At 56.9% G+C, this 14510-nt stretch overlaps 1 protein-coding gene across 1 annotated transcript in view; it reads left to right on the forward strand.

Annotated features, from left to right (window-relative positions):
• FAM53B (family with sequence similarity 53, member B) overlaps window positions 1-14188 on the forward strand; it is a 78298-nt gene extending 64110 nt beyond the window's left edge. The window contains exon 10 of the mRNA XM_006880137.1: window positions 13823-14188. Within this exon, the coding sequence (XP_006880199.1) occupies window positions 13823-14188 (366 nt within the window). The remainder of the gene's footprint in view (window positions 1-13822) is intronic.
• The last annotated feature ends 322 nt before the right edge of the window (window positions 14189-14510 follow it).

Consider the following 14510-nt stretch of genomic DNA (forward strand, 5'->3'; position numbering starts at 1 on the left):
AAGGTGTCTGCTTCTGCTTTCCAGGATTCCCAGGAAGGGAGGTCCCAGAGCTCAGGATGCAGAGTGTCTCCTTGCTTTTTTAGTAAGTTCCTATCTTGTAGCATAAACAGCATCTGACAAGGGATGGTGGCTTGAGACAGGGGCTGGGGACATTTGTCTGAGGAAATGGAATGTGGAAATTGATAAAACAAAAGAACAGGTTTCCCACCTGCAGGCCCTTGGAGTGCTGGGAGATCAGAATGCAGCACCTCTGGCATCCAGAGGACCAAGGTTTGAATCCTCCTCATCTCCGTCTAGCCTGGTAACTGCTCTGAGCTCTGTCTTCTCACTTGAAACACAGGGATACCTTACAGAGGTGATGTGAAGATGAAACAAGCCAAACAGTATCCAGCACACCAGGCCACACTGAGGGCCCCCAAACACGAGCCACTATCATTACAACGTCAGCACCAACATCACTGCCGTACTACCACCATTGTACGCATTGCTCACTACCGTCCTAAATATTATACCACCATCACTGTAGCTGCCACCACCACTGCCACACCACCACCACCACTCCACCGTCAACACCAACACCACAGCCATTGCCATTGCCACCACCACTGTGATCACCACAGCTACCACTTTTCTTCTTCATGATTGTCGCCACCACCGCCACCACGGCCACCGTCATCACCACGCCAGTAACACCGTCACCACCACGGCCACCGTCATCACCACGCCAGTAACACCGTCACCATCACCACCACGGCCACCGTCATCACCACGCCAGTAACACCGTCACCACCACGCCAGTAACACTGTCACCACCGTCATCACCATGCCAGTAACACCGTCACCACCGTCATCACCACGCCAGTAACACCGTCACCACCGTCATCACCACGCCAGTAACACCGTCATCACCACACCAGTAACACCGTCACCATCACCACCACAACCACAGCCACCGTCATCACGCCAGTAACACCGTCACCACCACCATCACCACCACAGCCACCGTCATCACCACGCCAGTAACACCGTCACCACCACCATCACCACCACAGCCACCGTCATCACCACGCCAGTAACACCGTCACCATCACCACCACGGCCACCGTCATCACCACGCCAGTAACACCATCACCACCGTCATCACCACGCCAGTAACACCGTCACCACCACGGCCACCGTCATCACCACGCCAGTAACACCGTCACCACCGTCATCACCACCACGGCCACCGTCATCACCACGCCAGTAACGCCGTCACCACCACCATTGCCACCACGGCCACCGTCATCACCACACCAGTAACGCCGTCACCACCACCATCGCCACCACGGCCACCGTCATCACCACACCAGTAACGCCGTCACCACCACGGCCACCGTCATCACCACACCAGTAACGCCGTCACCACCACCACCACGGCCACCGTCATCACCACACCAGTAACGCCGTCACCACCACCATCACCACCACAGCCACCGTCATCACCACACCAGTAACACCGTCACCACCACCATCACCTCCACAGCCACCGTCATCACCACGCCAGTATCACCATCACCACCACCATCACCTCCACAGCCACCGTCATCACCACACCAGTAACACCGTCACCACCACCATCACCACCACAGCCACCGTCATCACCAGGACCACATCCATTTCCATCATCGTCATCACCACGCCAGTATCACCATCACCACCACTGCACCGTCAACACCAGGACCACATCCATTTCCATCATCGTCATCACCACGCCAGTATCACCGTCACCACCACCGTCACCACCACGACCACCGTCATCACCACTCCAGAATCACCACCACCACCAGCACGATGGCCATCATCGTTGACATCACCTCCACTCCAGAATCACCACAGCCACCACCATCTCCATCACCACCACTGTCATCGCCATCACCATTGCGTCTAGACGGAGAGAGTGGAGACTCAGCCTCGTGCCTGGCTCTCTGAGGCATCTGTCTTCTCAGAGTCCCCACCAGCCAGGGTCATACCTCCTTTAGAAAGGTCCCTTTACCTTTATTTTCTTGTGATTTCTAGAAAATTCTTCCTGTATGTCTTCTTAGCATTTTCTCTAAGAACAGAGCAGAGCCTACAGTATCTTAAAATTATCCTGTACTTAATTATATTACCCAGAATAATAGAATAATAGATTCTGACGCCATTAGAGGAGAGTCGTCTGGCAGACAATTATGTCGTCTGGGTCTGTCGCCACATCATCTTGTTATGACTTCAGTGCCTCGTGCTATAAATAGCTTGGCGGGTGACTGGAGCCCACTAGCACAGTGTCGGAAGAACAAGCCTGGGAGTGGGGGTGTGAGGGGTTCCTGCCCAGCTCAGGTCACACAAGCTATGGAGCCCTGGGCAGGTTCCTCCTCTTCTCAGGGCCTCGCTTCCCACCTGACAATGGGGTACAGCCTCTGCCTCCTGAGACCTTGTGAGAACAGTTCCTGGGGCATCACATGCCGGTGCTGGCTGCCTGGGGTCTGTGGGGACAGTCATGAGCACTGTCCCAAGTAGGACATTGCTGGGTTTCTGTGGGCACGGTTGGGATAGGTGTCCTGTGTGTGTCTCAGTGGGTGATGCCCATCCTGGGTTGCTTGAGAACTGGCCTTGTGCAGAGCTGGGTGCCCGTTGGCCCTTGGCATGCTCGTGGTATGCAGGAAGGGAGAAGTGTGCTGGGGAAGGCAGCTGCTGCCTCACGTGGCCTTGGGGTGGGTCCGGCTGCCCTCCCTCCTTCCGCCTGCGACCTTTAATGCCTGGACAGCGTGCCAGGACAGTGCCCTCTCTGCTCGTGCCTGTCCTCGTGGTCATGTGGTAGTCAGGGTGCCCTGTGGTTAGGGGTCACTCCGGGGGGGTGCCATGGTGTCCACTGAGAAGGCACCTGCCGCCCCTCCCCACCCCCCCACCCCCCGGTCAGGGAAAATGTGGATTTTCAGTGGCTGATTTTGTTGGAAGATTTCTAAACCTCCTTACAAGATGCCTGTAGGTGGACTCAAACTTCCAACCTTTGGGACTTGCAGCCAAGTGCATAACCATTTGTACCATTCTGGAACTCGTTCCTCTTAAGTAGTTACTAGAAGAACTTACAAATACATAGGGTTTGTTTCTTGTTCTCGTTTCTGGGGATGACAAGGTAACTGCAGAGGGTTCTAGCTGAGCCCCTGGGTCCCAGAGTTGGGAGGGACCTCACGTGGCTGTCACGTACGTCTGCGGAGCTGAGGCCCTGGGAGGAGGGGGACGGGAGACCAGACCCTGACCTCTGTGCTGTCCTTTCCCGCTCCATCCCGAAGCCTGGCCAAGTCAGGCTCGGCTCTGCCTCTGCAGCCCCCGCCACGCCTCCAGACCTTCTGGTCAAGGTCACCACTTCCTGCCCCCCTGGGATGCTGCACATTCCTGAGAGCAGCTTCCCACGCCTGCCAACCCCACCTGGCCTCTGAGCAAGAGGAGCTCCCAGCAGGTGGGCAGATGCGACCCCCCCAAGTCAGGTGGCCCCACTTTCCTTCTATAACCTCTGTCAAGGGATCCACTTCTAAACCTGTCCCCTCCCTGCAGAGCACTCCAGGTGCTGGTACAACCCAGGTTCTGCAGTGGGCTGTTTGGACGGGTCCTCCCCCAGGGACCCCACAGCAGTCCCTCCAGGGGGACACCGACTCAGTGGTCATTTTATAGACAAAAAGCAGAGGCTCTGGGAGCAGAGCTGTGAGGACTGGGTAGGACCAAGCTGTCCCCACACTGTCCCTTGCTCACTGGACACAAGCTGGTGGGTGCTGGGCGTGTGGCCTTCTGCCGTGCCTCAGCCTGTGGGCTTCTCTTGGAGTTTTTCCGCAAACATTCCCAAAGCCTCGAAGCCTTGAGGGGATGTGTCAACCCGGCCCAGAGAGCAGGCTTTTCTGGGGATGGGGAGTGAGCAGAGTTGCGCGGGGCTGTGTTCTTCCCAGGAGGGGTGGGTGGCAGTGAGGACTGAGTGGTCCTCACTGGGTCATTCCAAGCACTGCTCCTGTTGACTTTCTCCTTGCTCACACCTACTTCCTGTCCCCTGCTGGCCTGTGGCTCTTACTCTGTGTCACTTTCCGGGGGACACCAGGGGATGGTGGTCAGAGCAGGGTCCTGACGCTTGCACTCTGCAGCCTCTCCCCTCCTCTGTCTCCAGTGAGGGTCCAGGGACCACCCCAGGGAGACAGCGCCCCGGGGAGACAGAGCCCCGGGGAGGCAGAGCCCCGGGGAGGCAGAGCCCCGGGGAGACAGCGCCCCGGGGAGACAGCGCCCCGGGGAGACAGAGCCCCGGGGAGACAGAGCCCCAGGGAGGCAGAGCCCCTGGGAGGCAGCGCCCCGGGGAGGCAGTGCCCCGGGGGCTGTGGGTGGCAGCAGGGGCCTTTGCTCCTGCTTTCTGAGACTCGCTTTCCCCATTTGCGTGGTGCTGCTGTCCCTCCACTGGGCTGTGTGCTGAGGACACCCAGGGGTGATACAGCACACACAGCCGTCCCCCCGCAAGCCTGCCCCCTCCTCCTGCTGCCTGTCCACACCAGGTGTCCAGTTGGGCCCCAGACGCACAGGCCAGGGCAGTGGGGGAGTTGCTGTGGGGATGGAGGGCGCTCACATGTGAAGCTGGACCCTGGAGGCTGATGTGTGTGGTCAGTGAGGTGAGGCTGCAGACACACGTGGTGTTGCGCCTGGGCACCATCACAGCCAATGCCAAGTTCACCCTCAGGGTGTCAGTCACTGTGTCAGTCGTCCTGTCGAGGGTTTTCCCCTCTTTCGCTGACCCTTCTTCATCTCTCCGTGCATGATGTCCTTCTCCAAGGACTGGCCCCTGTTGACCACATGCCTGAAATGTGAGCCAGAGTCTCCCTGTCCTCACCTCTGAGGAACTCCCCGTTGCACTTCTCCAGAACAGACGGGTCTGTGCTTTGGGCAGTCCATGCAGATCCAGCCTCTGCACCAGCACCACCGTTCAGAGGCATCAGCTTCTCATTTCTCCGTAGTCATTGGCCAACTTATAGATGTATGTGGTGGTGGTGGTGTTATGTGCCATCCAGTCCCCTGCAACTCATAGCGACCCTGTGTCCAGCAGCTCTGAAACCTGCCCTGTCCTGAGCAGACTCACGGACACTTACCTCATTGCCTAGTTACTGCGTCCGTCCATCTCATCGGGGTCTTCCTCTCTTGTGCCGTCCTCCACCCTTCCAAGCATGATGTCCTTCTCCAATGACCCATTCCTCCTGGCCATGTGACAAAGTACGTGAGACGGAGCTTCAAAATCCTAGCCTCTGAGGAGAAACTTGGTTTCACCCTTTCAAAGACAGACCTCTCTGTTCTCTTGGCAGTTCGTGGTGTGTTCCGGCACCACAGCTCAGAGGCCTCAATTCTTCCTCTGTCACCTTTAGTCATTGTCCAGCTCTCTGATGCACAGCAAGTGATTGCGAAGACCATGGCCTGGATCAGTCGCACCTTATGAATTTCAAAGACTGGCAGGCATCTCGTGGCCTATTGGCCAGAAGCTGCCCTGCAGTCCCAGAGGCACACACTTTGAGTCCCCTAGCAGCTACACGGGACGAGGATGGACAGTCTCCTGTGCGATTAACTGCTTCTGAAAACCCGCTGGAGGGTCAACTTTGGGTCAGTCTGACTCAGTGATACACAACAACAACAACAACAACAGTGGCATACTTCAGAGGAGCTCTGGTGGCCTAGTGGCAAGAAGGGGGAGCTCTGGTGGCCTAGTGGCAAGAAGCTGCAACTACAGTCCCAGAGGTACACGGTTTGAATCCACCAGATGCTCTGCCGGAGAAGAAGGGGCAATCTCCTCCTGTACCAGTCAGATCTGATTTGACGGTACATGCACACAAAAATAATAAAATAAAATTTTTTAAAAAAAGTAAAAAAACACAAACAAAAAACAGAACAGTGGCATACTTCAGGGAGCTCTGGTGACTTAGTGGTAAGAAATTGTGCTGCAGTCCCAACGGCACGTGGCTTGAACCCATCAGCTCCTCCACCGGAGAGAGGTTAGCTGTTTGGGAGAACCCACTGGAGGGTCAGCTAGGGCTCAGTTCTGACTCAGCGGCACACGACAAAATGGCTTGCATTAGGCACACCTTAGTGGTTAAACTGGCATCCTTGCTCTTCAGTACTTTAAAAGATCTTTGACAGTGGATGCTTCCAGTGTAACTCATCTTTTGATTTCTTTGTTGTTGTTGTTGTAATTTTTTTTTCCTGTTGTTGTGTACCGTTGGATCAAATCTGATGGGCACAGGAGGAGATTGCCCCTCCTCCTCCCGCAGAGCATCGATTCAAACCGCACGCCTTCAGGATTGCAGTGCAGCTTCTTACCACCAGGCCACCAGAGCTCCCTTTTGTTTTGTTTTTTTAATTTTTATTGTATTATTTGTATATGTACCGTCAAATCAGATCTGACTGGTACAGGAGGCGATTGCCCCCTCTTTCTCCAGTAGAGGATCTGGTGGATTTGAACCACATACCTCCGGGATTGCAGTGCAGCGTCTTGCCACTAGGCCACCAGAACTTCTTTCAGAGCTCCCTTTTGATTTCTTTATGCTGCTGTCGTGGGTATTGATTTTGGATCCAAGTAAAATGAAATCATTGTCAACTTCAGTCCTCATTATCTGTTCGTTATCATTGTTGTCGATCTCCAGGTCGGGCTGACAGGTGGCCCGGGGCATGTGTGAGGTCTGTCCTGAGTGTGGCCGTCTGGAGGCCTGGGCAGCCCCTTTCAGCACCTCATAGCAGCCTGGGCTCCTGACTCCGCGGTGAAGCCCCCACTACTGCTGCCCTGTGACCAGGCTGGGGTCCTCCTCAGTGGCCTGACTGCCGTTCTCCCTTCCAGTTAGGGAGGGGACCCCCTTCAGGTCTCAGTACCAGCAAGGTGGCCCTGATCTCCTGGGGCAGCTGCTGTGGGCAGCTGGGCTGGGACTTCCCCACGACATCCGTCTGTCTCTGTGGCCCCCAAGTCCTCTTTGCTGACACCTGTAGTCCAGGGGGGCCCTGCTGCCAGTCTTAACTAGGAGAAGGGAGTGTTGCTCAGGGCCACACAGTTTGGCCAGAATGAGCGCGGAACGTGAGCTGCCCAGCCATGGCAGAGCTGCCTTACGTCCTGTCCTCATCCAGCCAAGAGTTGCCCAGGAAGTCTTCAAGGTGCTGGATGCTGGGTGGGGGGCCAGGCCCCCTGAGGAGAGGGTTTGGGGTGGCCTCCTTGGTGCCAGCCAGGAGTGGACCTGTGTGGAAGGGGCAGGGCATCTACTGCTCCTCCTGCCCCAACCAGTTTTACCCTTTTGTCCCCAATAAGGTACATGAGGCATGTCAGAGACGCAGCAGAGCTGGGCCCTTGCCACACACCTGTGCCTCTGAGGATGGGGCCTGGGACCTGTGTGCCCCCTTGGACCTTGGGTGGCATTCACAGGCATCCTTGATCTTGAGCCTTTTGTGGGAGGCACAAGGGTGGGGGTTGGGCACTGGGCTTCTAATTAGCCAGTGTCCAGAGGGGCCCTGGAGGCCTGGGGCCTGAATGCGACCACTGCCACAATGTATCTGGATACACAATGTATCTGGAGGGATGAAAGTGAGAGCGAGAAAGGCCTTGGGCTGGACCTTAATTAGCACAGTCTGCGACCCTGCCCACCCACACACAGCCTGGCGTTGGGGCTGGAGTGGCCTCGCAGCGCTCCCTGGGGGCCAGGCCTCCTTGCCGGTCACTTGGGGAGCTGGCTCTGCCACCGTCAGGTGCTGGATGGGACGTGCTGGGTGCCCTGTGCTGCAGAGAAAGGCCGTTACAGCTGCAGTTCATTTTTCTCCCGGTCAATTCCAAGTCGCTCGCTTGCTGTCAGCGGTGAGAGGGGCTTCATTCTGTGGTTCTGATGAACCTGAGTGGCCACATCGGTGTTTCTCTGCGGAGACAGACAAGGCCTGCCTTTATTCTGGCCTGCGAGGGAGGAAGGGCCTTTCTGTCGGTGTTTTGTGTGTCCTTTTCTTCTTGTCACGCTCTTTCTTGCCTCTCTAAGATCATCTCAAGCTAATAGTGAGAATAAAGGGGTCTGTGCAAGATCGCGGCTCGACAGGTCCACAATACCTTCAGGAATGCCCATTTTTCTTGCTTTCATGGAAACACTATGAGGCCTTCACAATGGAGGAGATTAGAGGAGGAAGGGCAGGGTGGGGGAGTGTGGGGCAGAAAGGCCGCCCGCCGGCTGGACCCGAGAGCCGTGTGTGTTCACAGCTCCGCGCCACCTGGCATGGGGAGGAGGCCTGGCCTCTTTCTGTTTTGCAGTGACAGTTGATTTTAAGTGTGTAAGAGGGAGAAGGCTGCCCTCTCTTTCAGGGGTAGATTGTTAAGCTTCAGTGAGCATCAATCGAGTGTGTCATGTGGGGGGAGTTGAGTACATGGGGGGAGGTGTGTGCACGGGGTTGAATGCATAGAGGGGGTGAGGAATTGCACACATGAGGGTGGCGTGGACGTAGTAGGGGTGAATGTGCGGTGTTGTGTGCACACCTGGGAGGTGTTGACCCACTGTTTCCTTGTCATGAAAACAACACGGCAGTTACCACTGAATGACTAGTCCTGACTAGTGGTCAACTGCCAGGCCCCTGGGATGGCACCTAGGCCCCAGACGGTTCTCCTGCCGAGCAGAGGTGTCAGGCATGCACAGATGGCATCTTGAGCTGTCTGGCTGAACTGGGCAGCCCGCCGGTGGCGGGGAGATCCGTGTGCCCCCCTGCCAGCCCTGGCTGCTAGCCTGCCTTTGCCCGACTGCCCCAAAAGGCACTGGCTCCAGTATGCACCCTTCCCCTGCCCTAGGCCCAGGGCTTGTAGAAGCGAGACCTGCCCACCTCCAAGGACCTTGGTGGCATTCACAGGTGTAGTCTCCCTGCCTTCTGCCAAGCCCTGTCCTAGATGTGAGAGGGTGTGAGCTGACCAGCTACAGGCCGCCACTGTGCTTGAGGTGTGTGTGTACAAGTATGAGTGTGCACCTATATGCAGGTGTGTATGCATGTGCGTGCCATTGTGTGTACACACATACTGTGTGCATATGTGCTTGTCTATGTACAGATGTGTATCTGCACACATGGCGTTGTGTTCAGAAGAGATCAGCTGTGGATTTCCCACCCACCAGCCAGGTGACTTAACACGTACCTCAGTTTCCCCCTGTGCAGAGGAACTCTGGCACTCTCCCCCTGGGGTTCTGGGGACAGATGAGGCGACTCTAAAGTGCAATATGCAGCCTGTGGTAGGTGCCTCTTCAGTGGCATTTGCAGTGGACGTGAATCCCCGTTGTGCGTGGGGTTCACACTTGTTTGTGTGCTCCTTAAAGTGCCCGAGGGCCTGACCCCTGTGGGACTTTGTGTTCGTTCACAGGCCGACTCAGCAGTGCAGTGGTGGCCACTGAGCACACCCCTCACCCCTTCCCTGAGCCGGGACGAGGCGCTGCCCTGCCCCTTCCTTGGCCTTTTTGTCCTTTTGTGGATCTCACAGTTCAGGACGGTCCCCAAGCCTAGAGCTGCAGAGGCTGTGAGGCTCCTTTAGAGGAAGACTGCGTGGTGGGTAGACTTGGCTCAGGCATGCGCTCCGGTGCCCTTGGCTGGGAGTGGACGGTCATGGCCAGAAGTGCATCGTCAATGCCAGACTCTCCCGAAACAAGGTTATGGATTCTGTGGGAGACAAGAGTGCGGTGACCGGAGGCTTGCAGGAGCCCAGCCCTGTGCTCCTGAGGGGCAGGGTTTCAGTACCTGCCAGCTGTGTTGGAGGAGCTCCGGTGGCCTAGTGGCAAGCTGTGCTGCAGTCCCAGGGGTACGTGGTTCAAATCCACCAGCTACTCCCAGGAGAAGGATGAGCAGTCTCCTCCTGTGCAGTTTGTTGCCTCTGGGAAAACCCTCTCGCGGGTCGGCTGTGGGTCGGTTCCAGCTCGATGGCACACAACAGCTACGGTTCTGACCTGATGGAGCCACAGAAGAACGTAGCTGGCGTGAATACCGAGGGCTAACGTGTGAGGGTCCTGTGAGCCTGGGAGTGAGTTAAGAAGGGCTCCCTCTCCTGGCTCCTCTGGGGAGTCGAGGTTTCTGCTTTCCGAGGGCCCCTTGCCATGGGGTTTCACGTCCCCAGGCTCCCCTCTGGGCCCCAGTTCAGCAGTGATGGGCGGATGAGCCCTGGCTGGAGAAATCTTTAGCTGAACAGAGGGCTTCCCTGTGGGCTCTGTTTGTCCCAGTCGTGAGACCTTTCTGCAGCAAGTCTCTGCTACCCCGTCACCCACCCAGCAGGATGCCGGAGGGACATGGGGAGGCAGATAGCTGCAGGAGGAATTGAGTGAGGCCGAGTAGGGCATTTGTGTGTGCCTGTGTGTGTGCACACACGTGTGCAGACATGTACTTCAGAGGCGTGGACCTGAGAGCCCTAGGTGGGCTCCTCCTGCGGCTCTGTTCTCTTCACCAAGCTGCTTCCCTGCTTGGTGCGGAGTCTTCTACAGATTTTCTTCTGAGTAGCAGACAGGTTGCCAGGGACTGGCGGTGAAGTGTAGGCATGATTTCTTGGTCCTGAGTTGTGTTACTGTGGGTTGCATGCTAGTGTCGAACAGGACGCTGCCTGAACTGGCAGAGGCGGATGTGAGCACAGCCCTGGGTGCAGGCCCCACCCGTCAGCTTCAGATGTGCCCAGAGAGTTGGCACTTGGGGTACAGGATGCCCGATCAGGAAGGGGGCCACCTGCTCCTGTGAGGTGCTGTTTGGTTCGGGTGTCCTCTCATGGCCTCCAGGACTCGGGGACACTTGGTCCTCTTCTCTCTGCTCTCTGGGATGGAGGGTGGTGTTCCTGGAGCCCAGCCGATGGGAATGCTCCCAGCAATGTCCTGCCACACCTGCCCCGGCGGGCGTGTTGGTGGCCGTCCACCCTGCTTGGCGTGCTGGGACAAGGAGGCCAAGCCCCATCCTCGCCTCACAAAAGCTCCACTTGCCAGAGAGCCACCACCATGGCCACTCTGTTCTGGGCCCTGTCACTTGTCCAATGGGACTCCACAGTGCTTAAACCAGAGCTTTTTTTTTTTCTTTTTCTTTTATTATTTTTGTGTGCGTGTACCGTCAAATCAGGTCTGACTGGTACAGGAGGAGATTGCCCCTCCTTCCCCAGCAGAGCATCTGGTGGATTCGAACCGTGCGCCTCTGGGATTGTAGTTGCAGCTCCTTGCCACTAGGCCACCAGAGCTCCCCTAAACCAGAGCTTTTCATGCGTGTCCCCTCACCCCATCCATCAGGACGTCACTGCCAATCACCCTGCCACCCAGCAGGACTCCCCATAAGTGTCCAGTCCATCAGGACATCAGTGCTGCGTACTCTGCCACCCAGTAGAGCTACTTATGAGCGCCTCCTTCACCTCACCCTGCCAGATATCACAGGGGCCAGAGAGAGGGGGAAGGGGGAGACAGCTAGAGGAAAGAGAGAGAGTGAGAGAGAGAGTGTGTGTGTGTGTGTATACACACCTGGTGGCGAGGTTAAATGCTGAGACATGAGCCAGCAAGTCCCCATCTTGTCTTGTGGGCCCTGGAAGGATCCTAGCTGTTTGGGGCAGCTCAGGCGCTGCCTTGGCCTGTGGCTGACGTCAGGTGCGCAGGCGTGGCGGGGCAGAGTCCAGCCCGAGCAGGGTCTGAGAGCGCTTGTCAGGGAGAGAGGCATCTGGTGAGGGCTGGGGCAACGATTTCCTTCTGGAGTTTTCCTCGCTGAGGGCCAGTTGAGCAGATGAATCAGTAGCCACACCCCAGCCTCACTCAGCTGTTCCTGTTAGGATGTCTGGTTTTGAGGCGGGGGAGTCCCCAGGCTGGAAGGAGAGCCACCTGAACCTCACGTGCTCCGTTACATCTTTGCTTCTCACCTGCTCGTCATTGTGCCAGCAGGTGGAGCGGGCTGTGTCCACGTCCAGTGGAGACACCTGGACCTTGGCAGGGTGTGTGTGTTGTGGTGGGCTGTTGGCACAAGGCAGCGCCCACTACCCAGAGCTGCCCCTGGCCCAGTAGCTGCCTCCTGCAGCATCTCCCGAGTGGTCATCTCCGGGGGACTGAGACCCAGAGATGGTCTTCACTTTGCCAGCTGAGGTGTCGCACGTGCCTCGGTCCCCCACCCCCAGAGGGCCACCCTCAGGGCTGGAACGACAGGAGCCTCTGCCAGGAACCAGAGCAGCGTGTCGTCTGCTCTGCCAAGGGTTTGTCATCACACGCAGGTGTCTGTTGGGAACCTGGTGCTGATAGGCCTAGAGATGCAGCGTGGACACAGACCTTCTGTTTGTAACGGGCAGCAGTATCTGCGAAGCACAGTACCTGCCCACGCACGTCGTCACCCTTCTGCCCTCACCTGCCCTCCAGTGAACCACCTCTGTAATTCAAACTCTTGCTTAAGTTTCTTAAGCAGATTCCGCAAATGGGTATTTCTACGCTTATTTTTCTCTCCTTTTTTATACAAAAGATGACATATATACCCCAGCTTTGTAGGATCATAATAAACCCTCCGGTGTTTCCGCGTCAGAATAGAGCTGCTGCCACGTGGGTCTTCTCCTTGCTTCTGTTCAGCTTGCCCTTTTCAAAGTGGGAAGATCAACTTTTGCCTGTGAGATGAATTGCAAATACTTTAGCATTTGAATTTGTTCTTTGTCTTTTGACTTCTGCTTTTGGCATTTTTAGCAGTTGCATTGCATTATAATTCACACCCCTGCAGTTTGCTCACTTAAAGTCTACGGTTGGTGGGTTTTATATATTCAGGACTGTGAGACCATCACCACAACCTGTTTGAGAATGTTTGCATCACAGCAGAAAGAATCCTCATCCCTTCCCAGGGCCCCCTTCCCCCTCCAAGTCATGCCTTCCTGGTCCACCGCAAATCTGCTGTGGTGTCTGGATTTCACCAGCTCCTTGTTCTTGAGTGGAATCCTGCTGCAGGTGGTCTGTCTCCACGCTGCATCATGTTGGCATGGTCGTCCACAGTCACACGCACCAGTTGTTAGGGTCCCTTGGACAGCCTGACTCCGGGCAACCCTTCTCCTCGAATGAAACGGGTCCTCTGTCATCCCCATGACTGGATGCACACTGCACTGTTCTCGTGGGTTGATTTTCAGGAGGTTGCCAGGCCTTTCTGCTGCCATCTGTTCAGCGGCATGCCACGTGAACGCCTCCACTTAGCGTGGCTGCCAGCCTTCCCACGGTGACTGCACCGATTTGCATTCCCACCACCACTTCTGGCTTTTGTTTTTCATACATTTTTATCAACTTGATATATATTTTTTTGTGGCAGTTCCTGGTGGGCTCATTAACTCAGCTGTGCCAGGCCACCTGGGGTACCCGCTGCCCCAAGGTGGTTCTTGGCACTGTGAGGTCCATTCACAGCTGCACATGACGGCCTCCCCCCAGGAGTCTCAGAGGCTGTCATCTTACGAGAGGCCATCCTTCCAGGGTGGGTTCCCGTGCTTAGCTCCTGAGCCACCAGGGCTCCTGGTCACCTTCAGCGCTCTGTCTCCAGCTCGCTCACTGGAGGTGGAGCTCCTGGGGCCAGGCTGCCCCCTCGTCTCCTTTGACAGCGGGCCCAGCGGTGGCCAGCATGGAGTCTCTGCACGGGCCCCGAGGATTGTACAAATCACCGTTTAGAAAGGTGCTCACCAGAGAGCATGCCGGTTCACACAGACCAAAATGAGAACCAGAACTGAGCCTCAGTGGGTTCTCGGCTGCTGGTGGGCGGACGCTGGCAGGTCCGGTTGGCAGCTGGGCTCTGTGGCTTCAGAGAGTGTGGCCCTCACAGAATCCGTGTGTCTGTTTCCCCACAGAATTGCCAGACCTTCAGCAGCCTCAGCTGCCCGAACGCCGGCCTGGAGGACTGTGGCCCCCCGAGCCCCTTCGCCATCCACAGTGGCACCTGCTGCAGGACCACCTTGCTTTCGGCCTCCTCCACCAGCACCGGTGGCAGGACCCCTGCTGGGACCCCGGTCCTTGAGCCACTACCCCACGCCTTTGACGACCATCTTGCCAGCAAAGAGGACCTGTCCTGTGAGGAAGTGGACAGCTGTGCCCTGGATGAGTATCGAAGCCACAGGGAAGAGCCGGCCTCGACCTGGCGGGACCTGGGGGCCATGGGGAGTGGCCTTTGCTCCCTGGACGGTGAGCTGGACATTGAGCAGATAGAGAACAACTGAGGGCCAGAGGCCAGGCAGGCAGGGGCGTACCAGGGCCCGTGACTGCCTCTGGGCATGGAGGGCGCTCCTGGGCAGGGATGTGCCAGGGCCCATGTCCGCCTCTGGGCATGGTGGGCGCTTATGGGCAGGAGCCACACTCTGGGCCCGCCAGAGCTTTCCTAAAAGCATTGGGACCAGAGGAGTCTTCCTCATCCCCTGGGAGAAGACACTGCTCTCACCCCTCTGCTGTGAGCGCTGACCAGTGCCCACCAGTCCTTGCCCTGGGCTGACCTGGTCGTGCCACTGTGGAATGTACCAGCCTCTTCTGGGTGCTCGGTCCACC

The sequence above is a fragment of the Elephantulus edwardii genome, unplaced genomic scaffold (assembly GCF_000299155.1).
Source record: "Elephantulus edwardii isolate Elephantulus edwardi_28Jun2011 unplaced genomic scaffold, EleEdw1.0 scaffold00006, whole genome shotgun sequence".
NCBI lineage: Eukaryota > Metazoa > Chordata > Mammalia > Macroscelidea > Macroscelididae > Elephantulus > Elephantulus edwardii.